The 20,454-nt window shown below is 44.8% G+C and overlaps 1 protein-coding gene across 1 annotated transcript in view; it reads left to right on the forward strand.

Moving 5' to 3' along the window:
* TMEM163 (transmembrane protein 163) overlaps positions 1-20,454 on the forward strand; it is a 276,084-nt gene that overhangs the window by 246,661 nt on the left and 8,969 nt on the right. Inside the window, exon 6 of the mRNA XM_052635877.1 lies at positions 18,772-18,883. Within this exon, the coding sequence (XP_052491837.1) occupies positions 18,772-18,883 (112 nt within the window). The remainder of the gene's footprint in view (positions 1-18,771; positions 18,884-20,454) is intronic.

Consider the following 20,454-nt stretch of genomic DNA (forward strand, 5'->3'; position numbering starts at 1 on the left):
ATGAACCTCTCTCCCATTGGTGGACACTGGGTAATTTCCAGCTTTGTCACTATATCAAAGCTATTAGAATGAACCTTGTCGTATTATCATGGTACTACGTAGTGTGTGCAGATGGTGTTTGTTTTTTCTTTTACTTAAAAATTTTTTTTTATTAAAGTGTAGTTGATCTACAATGTTGTGTTAATCTCAGGTGTACAGCAAAGTGAATCAGTTATACATATACATATATCAGTTATACGTATACTTATGTCCAACTCACTTTTAGATTCTTTTCACACATAGATCATTACAGTGTGTTGAGTAGAGTTCCCTGTGCTCTACAGGAGGGCCTTATTAGTTATGTTTTATATGTAGTAATGTGTATATGTCAATCCCAATTCCCAATTTATTCCTTTCCCACTGTTACCCGCTGGTAACCATAAATTTACCTTCCATAATATATCTGTAACTCTATTTCTGTTTTGTAAGTTCATTTGTATCTTTCAAAAAAAAATCAGAGTATAATTGCTTTACAATGTTATGTTGGTTTCTGCCATACACCATAGTAAATCAGCTGTCAGTATGTATATCCCCTCCTTCTTGAATCTCCCTCCTACTCCCCCATCCAAAGACACCAGCCTGCCGCTCTAGGCCGTCACGGAGCGCCGAGCTGAGCCGGCTGTGCCGTGCAGCAGCTCCGCACTGGCATCTGTGTCACACACGGGCTGGGCTGAGCTGAGTGTGCACATGCTGGTGGTGGTCTCCCAGTTCATCCCGCCCTCCCCTCCCCACCGTGTCCACCTGTCCATTCTCTTAAGTCTGCATTCATATTCCTGCCCTGCAAATCAGTTCCAGATGGTGTTTCTTGAGAACAGTATTTTGGAGAGGAGTTTTTGGATAGTAGAGGATGTGTGTGTGTTTTAATAGGTACTGCCAATTTGCCCTTGAGTGTGGCTGCACCAGTTTACATTCTCAGTTGTCACTGTGTTTGATAACCTTCAAACGTACCAGTTTTCCAGTCTAATGAGAGAAAAATGATATCTCGTTTTAGTCTGCTTTCCCTTGATTATTGGCGAAATCAATGATATATTAAAAAGTATATTTTCTGTTTCCTCTTTTATAAACTGCTACTTTGCCCATTTTTCTGTTGTCTTTTTCTTATTGGTTCTTAGGAGTTATTTATATGCTCTGTGTACCAGTCTTGTTGTATACAAGTTGCAGTTGTATATAATTTTAGAAGTAACCCCTTGCCCTCATCTTGCTTAAGTGTCATGAAATTTACCAGTCTTTTCCTTTGTGGGATTGTGATGGTTGTGTTTTGCTGGAGAAGGTAGGGGGTTAAGAATGCTTTTACTCCTGTGAATTAGATAATAATAATGCGTGACTGTGAATAAATGAATAAATCCATCCTTCAGTTTATGCATAATCCTCCAATAATAGAACCTGAGAGTCTGCATTAGGTTTTATTAGGGTAAACAGTTATTCCTCATTCCTGCTCCTTCCATTTATATGAAAGAATCTTCTTTTGAAATAATTTTGGCCTATCTCTACCCCAGGGAAGAAGTGGCTTTCTTATCTGATCGGTGTATTAGGGAGAATACACCGATCGGTGTCTTATGTTGTTTATGCCTGTTTGAGACCTGCGGTTCTGTGGACAGCGCAAGTTCTCTTAACCTTTGCTCATTTGATGCAGAGGCTCTTCCTGCACCTGAATGCACGTGTGCTCGGTGTGTCCAACTCTTTGCCACTGATCGACTGTAGCCCATCAAGCTCCTCTGTCCGTGGGATTTCCCAGGCAAGAATATTGGAGTGGGTTGCCGTTTCCTTCTCCAGGGGATCTTTCTGACCTGGGATTGAACTCGCATCTCCTGCGTTGCAGGTGTGTGCTTTACTGAAGACCTGTGCTTTTCTTGTCTGAATAATTAATACAGCTCAGATTTGGAAACCAGTTTGGCACATGTCTAAGCTATGTTCTCCAACATCATCTTTAATGGTAATAAAGCTTACATTTTGGTTTAGAAAGAAAAGTACATTACTGCCCGGATGCTGTAAAGATATCTTTACCTTATTTTCTTTTAATACATGTAAGAAATTAGACTTTAAAATTGGGCCTTTAGTTTATCTAGAGTTTATTTTTGTGTTTGGTATGCGTTAGATATTCAATTTTGTTGATTCACCCTGCCCCCACCTGAGGTGATTATACTGCTTTCCCAATACCGTTTCAAACACCATATCCATCATATGACACATTCCCATGGGTGTGTGGCTGGCTTTGAATTTCATTCTTGAGGTTCAGTGGATCTGTCAGTTCATTCTGTTCTAGTGCCATACTTTTAGAATTTCTGTAATTACAGTAAGTCTTAACATTCAGTCACCCTCTCTTCTAGGGTTTTCGAAGAGGTTTTGACTAATGTTGCATTTGTAATACTCCACATGAATTTTGAAGTCATTTTGACAAGTGGGATGAAAAATCCTTTTGGAGTATTGTGAGTTGCATTCAATTCATTAATTGTGAGAGAAATTTTCTTTTTTTAGCTATTTAACTAACTCTCCTCCATTTCATCCATCTCCATGAGGACCTTAGACCTTTTTGCTAGGGCTATACCTTTATAGTTTGTAAGTTTTGCTGCTTTATATTTATTTCCTTTTCTAAATTATTACTGCATAAAAGAGGTAATGATATTTGAATATTGATTTCATTAGCCTGTAACCTTGCTGATTTTTAAAATTAGTTTCACTTTTCAGTTGATTATTTTGGCTATATCATATGACAGTTTATTTTTTCTTTCCATTTCTAATATTTCTCTTTTTGTCTTATGTTGTTTATTAGCCAATCTTTAGTACAATATTGAATGATTTGCTGCTGATTTCTGAGCAATGGCTACATTTCTTATTTGCAAAGGATTTGTTTGTTTGTTTTTTAAATCACAAAGAAATGTGGAATTTTGAGTATCTTTTCTGTGTACTCTGAGATGTTTCTTTTCTTTAACATGTTCATATTTTAATTAGTATTCTAATATTAAGGCATCCTTGCACTTTCAAGTGAATCCTGCTTGGTCAGATAGTCCTATCATCTTAGTCTATTGCTGGTTTCCACTTACTATTTCATTTAGGAATTTTGCATCTGTGCTCATAAGTGACATTGGTGTAAAGCTCCTGTCCTTGTGTGTCACATATAATGAACTGAGTAAACTTTTCTTCATTTTCTGTGCTCTGGAGTACTGATTATAATGTAGGAATTACTTGTTCCTTTAGGTTTTAGTCGAGCTGATCTGCAAAACTGGGGCTGCTTCCCTTTGGAGAGACAGTGAAGGATGTCGTCTGTTAAGATGGTGAACTCCGGGGCCAGGCTGCCCACATAAATTAGTGGCCCTGGGACCACTTACTTGACCTCTGGTTCCAGTTTTCTCATCTGTAAAATAAACATTATGTCTCTTTCATATCGTTGTAAGACTTAATTCAGTTAATAGACATAGAAACAGTTAGTCTTAATGATAGGTGTTTGTGGCTTCTATTATCAGCATCATCATTATTGTTATTATTGAGGCTTATTTCTTGCCATCTCAAATATTTTATAGTTTTTGTTTTGGGAACATTTTTCAAAATTTGTTTTTTGTAGAAAATTGCCCATTTTATCTAGGCCTTCAAATTTACTGCATTAAAGTTGTTTGTATTATTCTCATATAATTTAAAGGTCTCTAATTCATCAGTACTTCTGTACCCTCTTATTGCTTGTGTTTTTTGATGCTCTTTTTGTCTCTGAAGCTAGCTTGCCAAAAGTTTTGCCTTTAAAATAAGATCTGCTTTTGATTATGTAGATCCAGTTGATTTGCTTTCTAGTTCATTAAGCTCTCATCTTTATTTTGTTCAGGCTCACTTTTGCGGGGTGATTAAGTGAGTTTCATGTTTGCTTCTTTTCCTTTTTAGGTTTTGCTGTTGGCATATTGTTTTTCCTTTTCCAAACTATGGGAGAGACAAACATTCATTCATGTAAGGAGCTAGCAAAGTCCGTTTGCTTGGAAAGGTGTTCTGCATGGCTCTTTTCCACATTGTCTCTTTTAGGTGTTAAACTTTCAGATTTCTGGCTACCCTCTGCCGTGGAAACTGTGCCTAGTAAGCCCTTCTGATGTAGCCCCAGTATGCTTAAGTGTGAGGAACAACTCAGGTTCTTTAGTGGCTGATCCGCCCAATAGCTGCTCTTGGGGTAACTATCTGATGAGAGTGTGTTACCCAGTGCCATGGTCAGTTTAACGTGTCAACTGGCTGTGGGTACACGTTAAGTTGCTTTAGTTGTGTCTGACTCTTTGTGACGCTATGGACTGTAGCCCACCAGGCTCCTCTGTCCATGGGATTCTCCAGGGAAGAATACTTGAGTGGGCTGCCATGCCCTCCTCCAAGGGAATCTTCCCAACCCAGGGATCGAACCTGTCTCTTCTTACATCTACCTGCATTGGCAAGCAGATTCTTTACCACTAGCACCACCTGGGAAATCTATCAAACCACAGGTTTTTAAAATATTTTATTAAATGTCTGTTAATTGATTTCCTTTATGATCTGTTATATATTTTATGTTATGTTCCTAAAGTCATTTTCTCTGTTCTCGTGGGCTAGTCAACTTCCCAAGGCAGTAGGTACACTCCCTCAACTCTGTCTTTTCTGTGTGGTAATCCCTCCTTCAGCTGAGCCTGGTGAGCCCAGTGCAGAGACCCTTTATCTTGCTCTCTGCAGTGAATGCGCTTTCTCTCCTGCTGGGGAGCAATGTCGTCACCCTCTGGGAAGTGGGGGAAGGGTGTGGGCCTCTGAAGGACCTAGTCAGTGAATCCTCCTGCTCTTAGTCTCAGGCCTTTCACGCCGTTCCCAGGAGTGCCTAGTGAGCAGCTTTGATTTTTGAGCCTCTGGGAGTTCTGACATCTTGTTTCTCGACCGCCCCCTCTGTGGCTAGAGTGCACCATTCCCTGCACCTCTAAGGCAGCTACCATTCTTCTGTTATCCCTTCTCCTGTTTGCTTTGTCCTTGTGGGTTCATGCCTTAAAAAAAGAAGAAACTCCTGTGCTACCATTTAGTGGCCACAAAAGCTGAGTATATGTTTTCAATCCACCATCTTTAACTGGAATCCCTTCTGATTTTTTAGGCATTTTCAAATATATGAAGCAGTCCTATCAGCACTGTGAACTGTTTGTTCCTCAGCTTTTATTTAGCCAAACTTGAGATCCAGGGCCATTCCTTCAGGTGAAGGGTGATAGATTTTCGATCGGATAGATAGGAGTTTGAATACTATCAATGTCATTGATTACCTGTGTGAACTGATCATAGCAGCATGAATTTAACCTTTCAGTTTGGAGGCCATAGTTTCAACTGAGCAGGTATCTTCTGATGATTTAAAATAAAGTAATTTATTAAGCCTTAGGAAAAGAGCATTGCCTCTAATGGGCATTGATAATAATATGTGCTTATATGACTCAGAGGGTAAAGCATCTGCTTGCAATGTGGGAGACCCGAAATCGATCCCTGGTCAGGAAGATCTTCTGGAGAAGGAAATGGCAACCCACTCCAGTGCCCCTGCTTGGAAAATCCCATGGACGGAGGAGCCTGGTAGGCTACAGGCCATGGGGTTGCAAAGAGTTGGACATAACTGAGCAGCTTCACTTTTCCTTTTTTATACGACTGTCGTTTAAGGAACTCTCTAGTCTGATCCTGGAGTGTTGATGTGACATTATTGGCATGGTATTCATACTAACAAAGGGAGCAAAAGCAGTCAGCCAGCAGATTCTGCTTCCTTTGCAGAACAGAGCTTTTCAAGGGTGGCAGTGCCTCTGTCCTGAGGGTTTAGCAGAGGGGATGTTAACTTGGTCCTGGTTTTAGGGAACCCCAGAGTTATTAAAATACCTGGTGATGATGGGCAGGAAGATTGTGAGCCCCGCAGGATGGCTCATCTCAGATTCTGTGGCTTTGTCCAGGGATTAGAGTGCTTGTTCCCCAGTGAGCCTTGTGCTCCTATCTTGAATCAGAAAAGAACAATCAGGGAATTCCCCGGCAGTCCAGTGGTTATTAAGACTTGGGCTTTTACTACTGTGGACCCGGGTTCAATCCCTAGTCAGGAAACTAAGATCCCTCAAGCCACAAGGTGTGGGCCCCCCCCTAAAAAAGAAAGACAAGAAAAAAAGAAAATGACAATCAGACAATCAGATGCTTCGCTTAACAGAAGCCAGGCTGCGTCTGGGAGTGTGAGGCAGTCATGGTGCCTCAGTCAACGCTGCCTGTCCATCCTGTGACCCCGCCAAACTCAGTTTCATGATGCCCATAGAGCCAGACATCTGCGTCCTTCCCAAGCCTTTGCAGGGACTCCACGGTCAGGTTGGCCAGTGCAGCCAGGAACTGCCAGGACTCCAGCTCCCAGTCTGTCCTGTAAGCTTGCCAGCAACCCCGACATCCACTCTCTGCAGAACCTCCTGGCTGCTAACCTGGTTATCTAAATACCAACTCTCTACCCTCCCAACATCAGAATGGCTTGATGCTAATTTAAAAATTGTGAAGTCATTTAATGTGACTCTGTGGCAATTTGTCAATATAATTTAATAACCAGGGGAAATTGCAGGCTCGTGCTTGGTGTCGTTTCCTCCACATCTGCCGTCTTCTCTCATCGGCTGGGGTGGGGCGGGGAAGGGGGCAATGACAAGATCTAGGGATGAGAGTGACTTTTAATTTCACCTGGGGCCATGAATCGATACACATTTCTTATTCAGCCAGCACTCACATTTCCCTGGGTAATTCTAGAACACATGTAGTGTCAGGAGGGTTTGGAATTTGTCCTCATTAGGAAAGCAAAGGACACTTTTTTTTTTTTTTTTTTTTTGCAGACATTAGCAAGTGAGACGCCACACTCTCCACACTCTCCCCCACCCCCAGCTGTCACACAGCTTATGAAAAGGGAGAGTGTTGGTCTCCGGGGGAATAGGCAGTCTGAATTTCCAGACGTGACCTCTGGTTGGTGTTAGTGGCCACAGCTCCCTGTGACCTGGCATTGCAGCTAATAGTGTCACCCATGATAAGGCATAAACTGAATATAGGAGGTGACAAGTGGCACTGCAGAGAAAAATGTCAGTGCTGCCAAATGTTCTTCTGTGAGCAACGCCAGGAGTCAAATGCTTTGAGATGAGACTGTATGGGAAAATGTGGGGGGTGGCAGGGGGGAACAGAGAAACTCAGTGTTACAGTGTTAGAGACTGCTGCTGGCGGCTGGCCAGCCAGAGACAAGGATGGTCCGTTTCATGTGATGATGTGAATCTGTCAGAAGATGAGTTGGATTTTCAGGTGTTGATTCACACCCCCACTTCCCTGTTGATATATAGGATATTGGTGGGCGTGATGAGGGTGGGGGCCCTAGCCATTCTGGCTGCTGTAACAGTGTGTCAGTTACAGTATGCTGTAACTGACCCAGTGACTTTTAAAAAAAGTATTTATTTATTTGGCTTTGTTCAGTCTTAGTTGTGGCATGCGGGATCTTTGTTCCCTGTTGGGGGAACTTTCACCGTGGCTCAGAGACTCTCTAGTTGTGGTGCTCAGGCTTTGTTGTCCCGAGGCATGCGGGATCTTCCCGGACCAGGGATCTAACCCATGTCCCCTGCATTGGCAAGTGGATTCTTAACCACTGGACCACTAGGGAAGTCTCAGTTATATTAACTTTAAATTTAAATAGTCAATATGTGTTTAAATGTGAAAAGCGCTATCAGAAAAATCAGGTTAGAATATAGGGAAGGATTATTAGTCAGGGACCATCAGAAAGCAAAGAGGAACTAAAGAGCTTCTTGATGAAGGTGAAAGAGGAAAGTGAAAAAGCTGACTTAAAACTCAGCATTTAAAAAATGAAGATCATGGCTTTTAGTCCTATCACTTCATGGCAAATAGAGGTGAAAAAGTGGAAACAGTGACTGATTTTATTTTCCTGGGCTCCAAAATCACTGCGGGCGGTGACTGGCCACGAAATTAAAAGAGGCTTGCTCCTTGGAAGAAAGGCTGTAACAAATCTGCACAGTGTATTAAGAAGCAGAGACATCACTATTCCAACAAAGGGCTGTCTAGTCAAACCTGTGGTTTTCCAGTAGTCATGTACAGATGTGCGAGTTGAACTATAAAGCAGGCTGAGTGCTGAAAAATTGATGCTGTGGAACTGTGGTGCTGGAGAAGACTCTTGAGAGTCCCTTGGACAGCAAGGAAATCCAACCAGTCAATCCTAAAGGAAATCAACCCTGAATATTCATTGGAAGGACTGATGCTGAAGCTGAAGCTCCAATATTTTGGCTATCTGATGTGAAGAGCTGACTCATTAGAAAAAACCCTTATGCTGGGAAAGACTGAGGGCAAGAGGAGAAGGGGCGACAGAGGATAAGATGGTTGGGTGGCATCACTGACTCAATGGACATGAATTTGAGCAAACTCAGGGAGATGGTGAAGGAGAGGGAAGCCTGATGTGCTGGAGTCCATAGGGTCGCAAGAGAGTTGGACATGACTTAGTGACTAAACAACAATCTCACCAAGAAGGTGATACGTGAGCTGTGATATGACAGAAGTAGGAGAGTGAGTAGAAACAGCATGTGCAAAAGTCCTGAGGCAGGAGCACACTCAGTGTGTTTGAGGAGCAGAGAGGAAGCTGAAGTGGCGGGAGCTGGGTGAGAGAAGGAGCAAGTGATAAAGGTGAGGGCGGAGGGGTCAGCTTCGTCCAGTGGGTTTAATTTGGTTTGATTTCACTGAGACGAGCTAGAAAAGACCATCATGCTATCAACATCCATCAGGTTGTCAGTATGCTTATCTACCAGGTCAGCAGGCTATGTGTGGCGGGCAGTGCAAGGACCCTGTGTCTTTCCGGAAAAAGCTGACCGAGACCCAGATCTGGCTGACCACAGTCTCCTGAGATAGTGTGCAAGTCACACGTCAGCACAAAGATCTTCCCCAGATCAGCTTTTATCAGCTCTGCCCTGATTGCTTTTGAATCTTAAAATTAGCCCTGTTGCTGTATTCTAGCCTAGACTTAAAGAACTGGAAGGGGTTGGTGATGCCAGGCTGCTGAGAAGGAGGCAAAGAGTAGGTGAGAGCCTCTGCTGTCTTTGGAGAGCCACCTGCTCTTCCCAAGCCTGTTTCCCCTCCTGAAGCATGGGCTATATGACCCATGCTTTTCCGACTCCAGTGCTCTGTATTTTTCAGACCACTTCATGTTTATACAAACAGCATGCCCTCCCTTATCCGGTGGTAGGCCAGAGCTGGGGAGCTGGTGGTGGTGATGCTGGCTGGTGTGGGGGGTGCTGGAGAGGGGCTGCTGGGGAAGGAGCATGATCTCTACGGCCTGATCTCTTGGCTGAGACAGGATTAGTCTTGGCATAAATCAGAGTTTGCGGTGAAGAGTTTTTCATACTGCAGGGGTCTATCAGGTTTTTGGAATTCTTCTCTAAATGATTCATCCCACTGAGTAAAGGTGTTTCTTCTTCCATTGGAGGATCAACAAAGTTAGAACATTACAGAGTAAAGGCATTACTGGCTCTTATAAAAGACATGCCCCTCAGATGGACTGACCATTATCACATGCTCTCTGGAAGGTAGAGGCCTTGTGGAGGACAGGCTGAGGAGGGGGTGCCTTCTCCTAGGCTGGTCTGACGTTTGGGCTGGGAGTCGTGGGTGATTGCTCAGACAGGCAGGAGGCACTCTGCAGGTCTGGGGTAGGCCATGGGGTGGTGGGGCGGGCCTGGGGCAGCAGCCACTGTCAAGTCCTCGTGTCCCACATCCCTGGCTGCAGACCCAGCTCATATCTGGCATCTTCAAGTGTGAGTGAGGCCATGAGTGTCTGTCAAACCAGGATTCTTCTGATGTCGCAGAATTTCAGGCTTGCCCTCACCGATGTCCTCTGTCCAACAGTCCAGGGTCACAGCTGGTGCTCAGGAACTGGGGTGGTATTTCTTCCCACTCCGAAGTACATTCCAGCATCTCATTTAATCATGAGGAAATCAACCAGCTTAACCCTCTCCTCTCCCCACCCCCACCAACCCAGGCAAGCATTTACCACTTAGATTTTTAAGCTTATGTTCCTTACTTCCATGAGGGTCAAGATGACAGCTATGTGGATAAATGCTTCTGCAGCTTCCATTAAAACTGCTTGTAAAAGACTTTGTTGATTATGATTTTGGTGTCTCTCTCTGCAGCATAGTAGTTCACAGCACAGATTTTTTTTTTTTTTTGCAATGGGTTTAGCTCCTGGGGTGGATGAGAAAGGACCTCTCCACACAGTGAGCTCACAGGAGAGGGGGACAGTGAAGGAAGGAGGGGTCATAGGACCTGGGAGAACATGGTTCCAGGGGCTCATGGAGTGGAAACATTGTCAAGAAATGCTTAATAGAGGAGGAAACACTCAAGATGAGTCTATAAAAGGAAATTTACTCACCCAGATGGTAGAAACACATCAGTGCAGGAAATTCATGAGACTCAAAGGCAGTCCATCTGGGTACATATTCCACCACTGACCTCTCAAGCCTCTAATCTAATCTTTATTTGATTAGATTAGATCTCTGTCCTGACAATGAACGTTATGTCCTTTATAATAATGTGCATATGCTGAATTGCATAAATACTAGTAATCATCACCTCAGGATCCCTGAGGTAAATTGCTTTTTTTTAAAAAAAAATTTTTTTTTATTGAGATGCAGTGTGCATACAGTAAACTACCGCTCATATATTTTGATGGGTTTTGACAGATGTTTATAATTACAGAACTACCACCATAATGAAGGTAGAGAATATTTTTGTCCAGTAAGTGCCGTCATGTACTTTTGCGGTCATCAATTTATTCCTCTTCCCAGCTACTGATCTAGCTGCCAGCATGGTTTTCCTTTTCTAGAATGTAGTAGAAATGAATCATCATGACCTGTTGACTCATGTCTGCTTTCTTTCATGCAACATTTGCTTGTCAAGTGCAGCTGTGTTCTTACTGAATGCACCGCTAGTCCTTTTTCATTGCTGAGTAGTATTCAATTGCCTGGCAATTTATCCATCAAATAGATATCTGTTTATCCACAGTTTGTTTATCCATCACTTGTTGAGCATTTAAGCTGTTTCCAGGTTTTGGATGCTATGAACATGGTAGCTAAGAACAGTGGTGTGCAGATTTTTGTGTGGACTTCAGCTTTTTTTTTCTCTTGGATAAATACCAGTGAGCAGAATTGTTGGGTGCTATGGGCTTCCGTGGTGGCTCAGACAGTAAAGACACTGCCTGCAGTGTGGGAGACCTGGGTTCAATCCCTGGTCTGGACAATCCCCTGGGGAGGGGAATGGCAACCCACTCTAGTATTCTTACCTAGAGAATTCCATGGACAGAGGAGCCTGGCAAGCTATAGTCCATTGAGTTGCAAAGAGTCAGACATGCCTGAGCGACTAATATTAATATATGGTAAGTCTATATTTAACTTTGTAAGGACTGGCCAATCTCTTGCAAAGTGTCTATACCATTTTATATTCTTATTCACAGTCCAGGAGAGTTCTTGTTGTTGCAGATTGTACCACAATTGATGTTCTTTCTCTAGTTTTACTAATTCCAATATGTATGTAGCAATATCTCATAGTGGCCCTGATTTACATTTCCCTGTTGACTAATGATGTTGGCTGTCTTTTCATCTGCTTATTTGCTAGTCATGTATCTTCTTGGTGAAGTGTTTGTTCAAAGCTTTTACTCATTAAAAAAAATTGAGTCATCTGTTTTCTTCTTATTGAGTTGTGCATGCTCAAGTCCTTTAACAAAGGTGTTTGCAAATTTTCCCCCAATCTGTGGCTTTCCTTAATTATTTTAATAGTGTCTTTCAAGGAATAGAAGTTTTTAATCCTTTTGGTTAGAGGGAAAATGGTATCTTGGTGTAATTTTTTGTTTCTTTCATGAGTGTGTTTAAGCATCTTTCATATGTTTAACATTTGCTTAATTTTTGTGCTTGTCTTTTGCCCATTTTCTATTAGTTTCTTGGTCTTCTTTTGGATTTCTAGATTAGGGAGACTAACCCTTTGTGATAACATTTTTTCCCAAGCATGTATAATTTATCTTCTGCATATGTTTCAATTTTCCATGTATTCAAATATATCAATTTTTATGCCTTTGAGATGGCTATAAAGCCCTTCACCACTACAAGGTCATAAAGAAACTTACCAAAATGAACATGACTTATGTCGCTTTCACCTTTAATATACATTTACCCTCGGCTTCTGAGTGAGTGGCTAGTTGTCTGGAACCTTTTTTCACTAATTTCTAATCATTTAGTGATGACCCAACTGTGAGAAACCACAGTCAGCCAGCACTGCAGCAGTGGAGACAGAGTGCCTAAATGAGGGAATGCCTGTCCCCCTGTTTGTGCAGGGTCCACAGTCAGTACTGTGAGAGATGCTTAGGCGGCCATGGTTGAGGCAGCCTGGTGAGGTTTACAGCTGGGAACACATCCAGGTCCTGCTTCCAGCTGAGTGACCTTGGGCAGGTCGTCTCACTGCTGTGCATCTGTCTCTCCACCTTTCAGATGCCTGTTTGACTGGGCAGTGAGGATTGAGTGGGACATGATGGGTGCGGCCGCACTTGGAGAGAAGCCATCAGCGGTGCACACCTGCTCGGGTTCGCAATTTCTCTTCCTTATGTAGCATTTACCTTATGTACCAGCCACGTCTCATCTGGCTTCCCGACTCTCGGGAAGGTTACAGTCAGAATCACCTTAACTCAGGATGACATAACAAAATGCTAGGAACTTGGTGGCTTTTATTTCTTATGGAATTTATTTCTCATGCTTCTGGAGACTGGAACTCTGAGATTAAGTTGCCAGCAGGTTCAGTATCTGGTGAGGGATTGCTCCTTGGATCCCAAATAGTTGCCTTTTCACTGTTGCCTCACCTGGCCTTTCTTCAATGTGTGTAGGTGGAGAGAACAAGAGAGAGAGCGAGATTTTTTTCTTCTTGTTATAGGACGCTAATACCACCATGAGGGCCCCATCCTCATGATCTGATCTACTTCTAATCACCTCCCTCATTTCCATCTCCAGATTCTATCACAGTGAAGATTAGGGCTCTCACATGGTGCTTTTGGGGAGGACACAAAGGTCTATAGGAGGGACTGATGTCTTGAGCAGGCGGATGACTACTTCTCTGTGACATTATGCTCGTGCTAACCATAGATATGGAGGCTGGGGGAAGAGAGAAGACCCAGGTGGGCTCTGGCTGGGAGACTCCCAGTAGACTTCTAGGATGTTGAAGGCTGGTTTGGGGTGAGGGCATTGGCAGGTCTGTGCCAGTCCAGTCCTCCATGAGACTGGCTACGAAGTTAATTTTGTCTGAAGTAGATCAGTGCAGCTATGGTGGGCAAAGCCTTGTAGCTCTTGATGAAGCTTTGAGGTGGCCCCAGTCTCTGTTTTCCCAGACTTGAGGAAGGCAGATGTTCTTTCAGAGCTGGGAGCAGACTGGTTGGTGGGAATAATCCACAGACATGAAAACCCCGAGTTTGGCACCTTGGCTTCTGCACTTTTAAATATATCATTTATTCTGTGCCAGGCCCTGTTGGAGCACTTTGGAATATCCTTTTGAGGTAATATGTGAAGCTTAAGCAAGGAAGCAGAACTACTCTTAACTGGTCTGGATGGGGCTTTGTTTCAGAATGGCAGGAGGCTCCTGCTTCAGAGTCTGGCCCTGAAGTTAGCTGGCTCCCCAACAAGAGAGGAGCAGAGCAGGACTGCCAGAGACCCTGAAGGAGCTGCATTTGAGTCTCAGGGTCTCAGCCTCAGGGACACGGGTGATCTGATCTGCAGAAGAAGCTTTTGGCATGAAACCACTGAGCACCTGGCCCAGGACTCAGAGGTTGGAGGAGGGGAGCCAGGGGAGCTGGCAGATCTGAGGGCCTGGTGTGGCCCTTCTCCCTCCACTAAGAGGAGCCAGTGGATCAGCAAGATGTGCCCCGCAGCTGTCTTCAGGGACAAGGGACCGCCGCATCACCTCCACTTTCCAGATCTCCTGCAGATGTCTCTGCTGGCCGAGTGTGGCTTGGAAACACCTAGCAAGGGGATTCTGGGAAACATAGCTCCAGCTGATCCTTGTGGACATACTACACAGCCACCAGATTGTTGTTGTTGTTTTTTTTTTTTTTGCATTTTACAAGTGCTTACAGGGAGGGAGGTTTGGTGACTTGCCCAGAGTCATATAGTTATTAAGTGAGCCTTCTGCTTGGGTGCCTTTAATTATCATATGATGCTTCTACTTTATTACATCAGGAACCCCCTGCCCTATTCCTCCAGTATTCCAGTCCACGGAAAGCTTCTCCAGGGTAAAGGGTAGGTCCTGAGCGCTCCTTCACCCTTGTTAAGTCACCACGGATACCAACCACAGTTTCTCTTATGCTTCTTTACATTGCACCAGGTGTGGTTTTCTCTAGATAATGAATTCCTTGTGTTTCCTGTATAGGAGTACTTAGCATGCTGTGTCTGGGGCTCACCATTAGCACCTAATGTGGCTGTTTGGTGAGATAAGTTAGCTTGTGGATAATGCATCTTGTGCCTCTAACAACAATTACTACATTTAACTGCATACCAGCTGCCTGCCAGGGGCTGTGGGTATCACACTGCTCTTTGTGGAAGAGAAAATTGAGATCTGAGAGCCTCAGTTTGTTTCCCCAGTGAGAAGTGGAGTCTAGTTTGAGCAAAGATCTGCTGGTGCCTCACGGTCCTTTGTCAGCCAAGCCTGCATTCAGCAGTGAGCTCCCCAGGTGAGCAGAATCAGGGGAGGACCAGCAAAGCCCACTGCTCTTCTCGAGATGCATCTGGGGGTGGGAGGGGTACCCTAAATCCCAGCTCCCTGGGGCTTAGATGGGGTGAACACAGTCTTTCTCTGTCTTTGAAAAGGTAGGGATGAGGGTTTTGTGGGCAGATTGAGTGGAGCTAGAAAGGTTTCAGGCAGGGGGTGAGCACAGTGAGAATTTAGCTCTTCAATCTGGGGTCTCACCGTACTTAATTGACTGTCTCAATCTCCCAGTTTAGGCTTTTCGAATCCTGTCTTCATGTGGGTCTGTGTTTGTATGTGATTCCTTATCATATTTGCATTTTTTCTTATGCACTGTTGTTGTTCAGTTGCTCAGTTGTGTCCCACTCTTTGCGACCCCATGGACCTCAGCATGCCAGGCTTCCCTGTCCTTCACCATCTCCCAGAGTTTGCTCAAACTCATGTCCATTGAATCAGTGATGCCATCCAACCATCTTATCCTCTGTCACCCCCTTCTCCTCTTGCCCTCAGTCTTTCCCAGCATAAGGGTTTTTTTTTTTTTTTTTAATGAGTCATCTCTTTACATCAGATAGCCAAAATATTGGAGCTTCAGCTTCAGCATCAGTCCTTCCAATGAATATTCAGGGTTGATTTCCTTTAGGATTGACTGGTTTGATTTCCTTGCTGTCCAAAGGACTCTCAAGAGTCTTCTCCAGCAACATAGTTCAAAAGCACCAGTTCTTTGGTGCTCAGCCTCCTTTATGGTCCAACTCTCACATCTGTACATGACTACTGGAAAACCATAGCTTCGTCTCTATAGACTTTTGTTGGCAAATTGGTGTTTCTGCTTTTTAATACACTGTCTAGGCTTGTCATAGATTTTCTTCCAAGGAGCAAATGTCTTTTAATTTCATGGCTGCACTCTGGGTCCACAGTGATTTTGGAGCCCAAGAAAATAAAGTTTGTCATTGTTTCCCCATCTATTTGCTAAGAAGTGATGGGACTGGATGCCATGATCTTCGTTTATTGAAAGTTGAATTTTAACTCAGCTTTTTCACTCTCTTCTTTCACCTTCATCAGGAGGCTCTTTAGTTCCTCTTCCTTTCTGTCATTAGAGTGGTTATTGATATTTCTCCCAGGAGTCTTGATTCTAGCTTGAGCTTCATCCAGCCAGGCATTTCTCATGATGTACTCTGCATAGAAGTTAAACAGGATGACATTATACAGCCTTGATGTACTCCTTTCCCAATTTTGAACTAGTCTGCTGTTCCACGTCTGGTTCTAGTTATTGCTACCATCTCGCATAGTTAGACTGAGTTCCCACATGAAGAAAGCTTTGATTTGGGGAGGGGGGGGTATCCTTCCCCAACACCATCCCTCTCCCCCTGTTATGTAACCTCATGCACAGCAGGGACTTGGGATCTGCCAAGAGGCCAGGTTTGGCATAGTCCTTACTGATCTTTTGAGGAACTGAAACTTTAATACAGTGACTGTTCTAAAAAAATGCAAAATTTGGGATAGTGTTAGATTTATGCATCAGTTACAAAGACAGGGTTTCCCTGATAGCTCAGTTGGTAAAGAATCCACCTGCAATACAGGAGACCCTGGTTCAATTCCTGGGTTGGGAAGATCCTCTGGAGAAGGGATAGGCTACCCACTCCAGTATTCTGGCCTGGAGAATTCCATGGACTCTATAGTCCATGGGGTCGCAAAGAGTTGGACACACTGAGCAACTTTCACTTCGCTTACAAAGACGTTACAGAGAGGTCCCGTATGCCCTTCCTCCAGCCTCCCTCAACGTTAGCATCTCATGCAGATGCCCAAGGCGCCTTTACTTACACTGCGAGATGATGATGTTCAGCCACTAAGTCGTGTCCAACTCTTTGCGACCCCGTGGACTGTAGCCCGCCAGGTTCCTCTGTCCATGGGGTTCCCCAGGCAAGAGTACTGGAGTGGGATTGCATTTACTTCTCCAGGGGATCTTCCCGAACCAGGGAACCGACTCACGTCTCCTCCATTGGCAGGTGTGTCCTTTGCCACTGAGCCACCTGGGAAAAACGCTATGAGATGGTAACACTGTTAACAGAATGCCAGCCTCTGCGCTGATTTCCCCAGATTTCCTGCTAATGACCTTTTCTATTTCTGTGGCGTTTTATCCTCACATCCCCTTAGCCTCCAACCTGTGACAGTTTCTCAGTGGTTCCTTGTCTTTCATGATCTTGACATGTATGAAAAGTAGTACTCAGGTGTTTTATAGACCATCCTCAATGCTGTTTATGTTTTTTCACAATTCAGCTGAGGTTATGGATTTGGGGTAGGACACCCAGAAGTGTGCTTCTCACATCCCATCCTATCAGGAGGCATGTGTAGCAGTATCATTGTGGGTGGACATGCTCACCTTGCTCACTCACCTGGTTTCTACCCTATAAAGTTATGTTTGGGTTGGCCAAGAAGCTTGTTTGGGTTTCTCTTTGAAATGTTATGGAAAAACCCAAATGAACTTTCTGGCCAAACTTGTTTTTCCTCTTTTCTGTATCCTGTTAGATTCGAGTCATGAGTTGAGCTGACATGCAAAGGACCAGGGGATTAGGCTGTGCCTTTTGCGGGGACGCAGTGAAGGATTTGTGGACATATGTTAAAGCCAACCACCACTGATGAGTGTTGTGGAGGAGGTGCTTTGCAGATACCCTCTTTCTAGAGAGGTGATTTTTCAAATCACTTTACTCAGGTTTGAACCTGGGGAAGCAGGCTGTCTTCCTAGCTTTCTATTACTTGGTTATTTGAATAATAAAATGCTTAAGGAATTCTATTCTTTGAGTATGTGTGTGTGCATGCTGAGTCGTGTCCTACTCTTTGTGATCCCATGCACTATAGCTCGCCAGGCTCCTCTGTCCATGGGATTTTCCAGGCAAGAATACTGGAGTGGGTTGCTATTTCCTTCTCCAGGGATCTTCCTGTCCCAGGGATTGAACTTGCATCTCCTGCTTCTCCTGCATTGGCAGGCAGGTTCTTCAGCACTGCGGCACTTAGGAAACCCATTCTTCGAGCACATATGCTGTTCATCAGATTTGTGCTGGCAGTGCCTTTCCATGTTGGGGGATCTGGAGGCTGTGTCTCATGGGAGTGGTGCCTGGGAGCCCTAAGCCGAGAGCTTCCATGGGCCCTGCTGTCAGGCAGTAGACACAGTGCTACTCGCTTTGGCATGTGACTCACTCACTTGCTTCCACAGGTGAGCTAACAACTTAGAGGAAGTGCTAAGATAACATCAACAGCAAACTATATTTTTAGATGCCTTGTCCCACCTTGAAAGCTATATTTGAACTTCCGGTGGCTTCTGTGAAGTTAAGGAAAGAATACGGCTAGAAGTAGCCATATTGATCAGCCATAACTGACCCTGTGGCAAGTTCAGTTGGCCCTGTTCTCGAGCCGCTGGTCTACTTACTTGTTCCAGACTTTACAGTAATCAGCTGCTTTTTGACTTATCCTTGGAAAACTCTACATAGAAGTTACTACTGTTAGCACTTTGACCAACTCCGTGATTGATCAATGATTGCCAACCATTTTGGTGGAATAGTGGGAAGGGAAATCTCCTACAGGAAAAGAAAATGTAATTGGTTTCTGAGGTTTCTAAAGAAATATAAATCTGGATCATGTGTTTCTGATCCTCCTTTTCAGTTTCTGGTGACACAGGTAACAGGTATGAAAGCAAGCAATATACTCCCACCTGGTGGCAGCATCTGTTCTTCAGTCACTGAGTGACTCTGCCACCTCGTGGACTGTGGCCCACCAGGCTCCGCTATCCACGGGATTTCCCAGGCAAGAATACTGGAGTGAGTTGCTATGCCCTCCTCCAGGGGATCTTCCCCACCCAGGGATCAAACCTGCATCTCCTGCATTGGTGCGCGGACTCTTTACTGCTGAGCCACCAGGGAAGCCGAGTGGCAGCATACTCAACTGTTAATTCTGGGAGCAAAGGCCAGTGGTTTGCCGATGATCTGCTCTGGCATGAGCTGAACCATTGAAATCTGGAACTTCCTCTTCTAGGATGATTTCCTGTTCAGCGTCTCCATTTTAAGTGGGATCCTATGCAGCATCCTGGCTGTGCTGAAGTTCATGCTGGGGAAGGTTCTGACCAGCAGAGCACTCATAACAGATGGTGAGTAAGGCCAGTGTGCCTGGCCTCTGGGGGCTGAGCTCACAGTGAGGGAAGGTGCTGTTTGGGTCACTTTCAGCTGCTCATCTTGCAGAAGAGCTCAACAGCTTGGAATCTGTTCCCCACTGTTCTCCCTTCCCCAGGCTGTTTCATGATTCTCAGGGTTCCCTATCAGGGTAGATGTTTTGCGCCTGGGAATTGAATACACTCTTCCTAAAACACCTCCACCCGGACCTCCTAACAGGGTAACTCAGGGCTTGCCTCCTAATCATAGAGCACAAAGGGCTTCCCAGAGTCTTGTTTATTGTGCATCACTGCAAATAAAAAGTAAGCATATTCCCTGGATGCTATGAAGGTCTGGTGCGTGTTCCACACCCATTTCCCCCTTACCGGGGAGTTCAGGTAGCAGTGACCAGGGCTTTGCTGGGGAAATGAGCCACGTGTACTTTGCTCAAGACCCGAACCAGGTCAACGTGTCCCTCTGTGTCCTGTGGGTCATGAGGAGCCTCCTGTGTGGCCTTTGGGCAGACAGAGAAGGGTGTGTGAAAGTAGGAAAAGCACGTTTCAGTTTTTGCACACTGGTGCTGGCATGTAAACTAGAAATGTGATGAACACAGCCTCCCGGCTGTTTTCTTTCTCTTTATCCCAGAACGTGTGAAGTTTCTGAGGGTCGGGAGTAGAGATGTGCGCCCCTGTGCCCTGGGGTGAGAGGTCACAGGGTCCAAGCTGGTGGGCTGGTGGATGTACCTGCACAAAACAGAGCAGAGATCGTAAGATTTTTTCCCCCCTTAGCCGTACCACGAGCCTTGTGGCATCTTAGTTCCCTGACCAGGGATTGAACCCAGGTCCCTGGCAGTGAGAGCACTGAATCCTAACCATGGTCCACCAGGGAATTCCCATGATTTCTTGCTAAAGAACCACTCCCTGCTCCTTAGACTCTCAGAGTTCCCGCCTGTGTGAAATATGGGGATGCAAACATATGTGGGGAGCTGCATTTCCTTAACATGAAGGATGGGAAGGTGGGCCTGGGGGGAGGCTGTACTGGTCAACACAGCGTACATGCTAAGTCACTCAGTCATGTCCGACTTTTTGCGACCCTGTGGGCTGTAGCTGACTCCTCTATCCATGGAATTGTCCAGGCAAGAATACTGGAGTGGGTTGCCATTTCCTTCTCCAAGGGTTCTTCGCTACCCAGGGATTGAACCCATGTGTCTTACGTCTCCTGCATGGGCAGGCGGGTTCTTTACCACTAGTGCCACCTGGGAAGCCCTGCATTATTCCTGTAAGTCTGTCCTACATTACACCCTAAAGTCACAGAGCCTCTGTGCTGACATAGCATCAGCACTTTCTCTGTTCAGTTGACTACAGCTGAGATGCTGGACTGGAGGCCCCAGCAGTCAGACCATGCCCCCCAGCTGCCAGGCAGGAGGCCCTGTCCCCTCCCCACCCATGATCCTGAAGCTTGACCCCTTTCTTCTCAGAATAGTGGGACCTCTCCCATGACAGGCGGTCTTCCTTAACATTTTAAGAGAAGCCCCCAATGATAAGCATGTGTTTTCTAATGAAGTGACTCC

This window comes from Budorcas taxicolor, chromosome 2, assembly GCF_023091745.1.
Source record: "Budorcas taxicolor isolate Tak-1 chromosome 2, Takin1.1, whole genome shotgun sequence".
In the NCBI taxonomy this organism is placed as follows: domain Eukaryota; kingdom Metazoa; phylum Chordata; class Mammalia; order Artiodactyla; family Bovidae; genus Budorcas; species Budorcas taxicolor.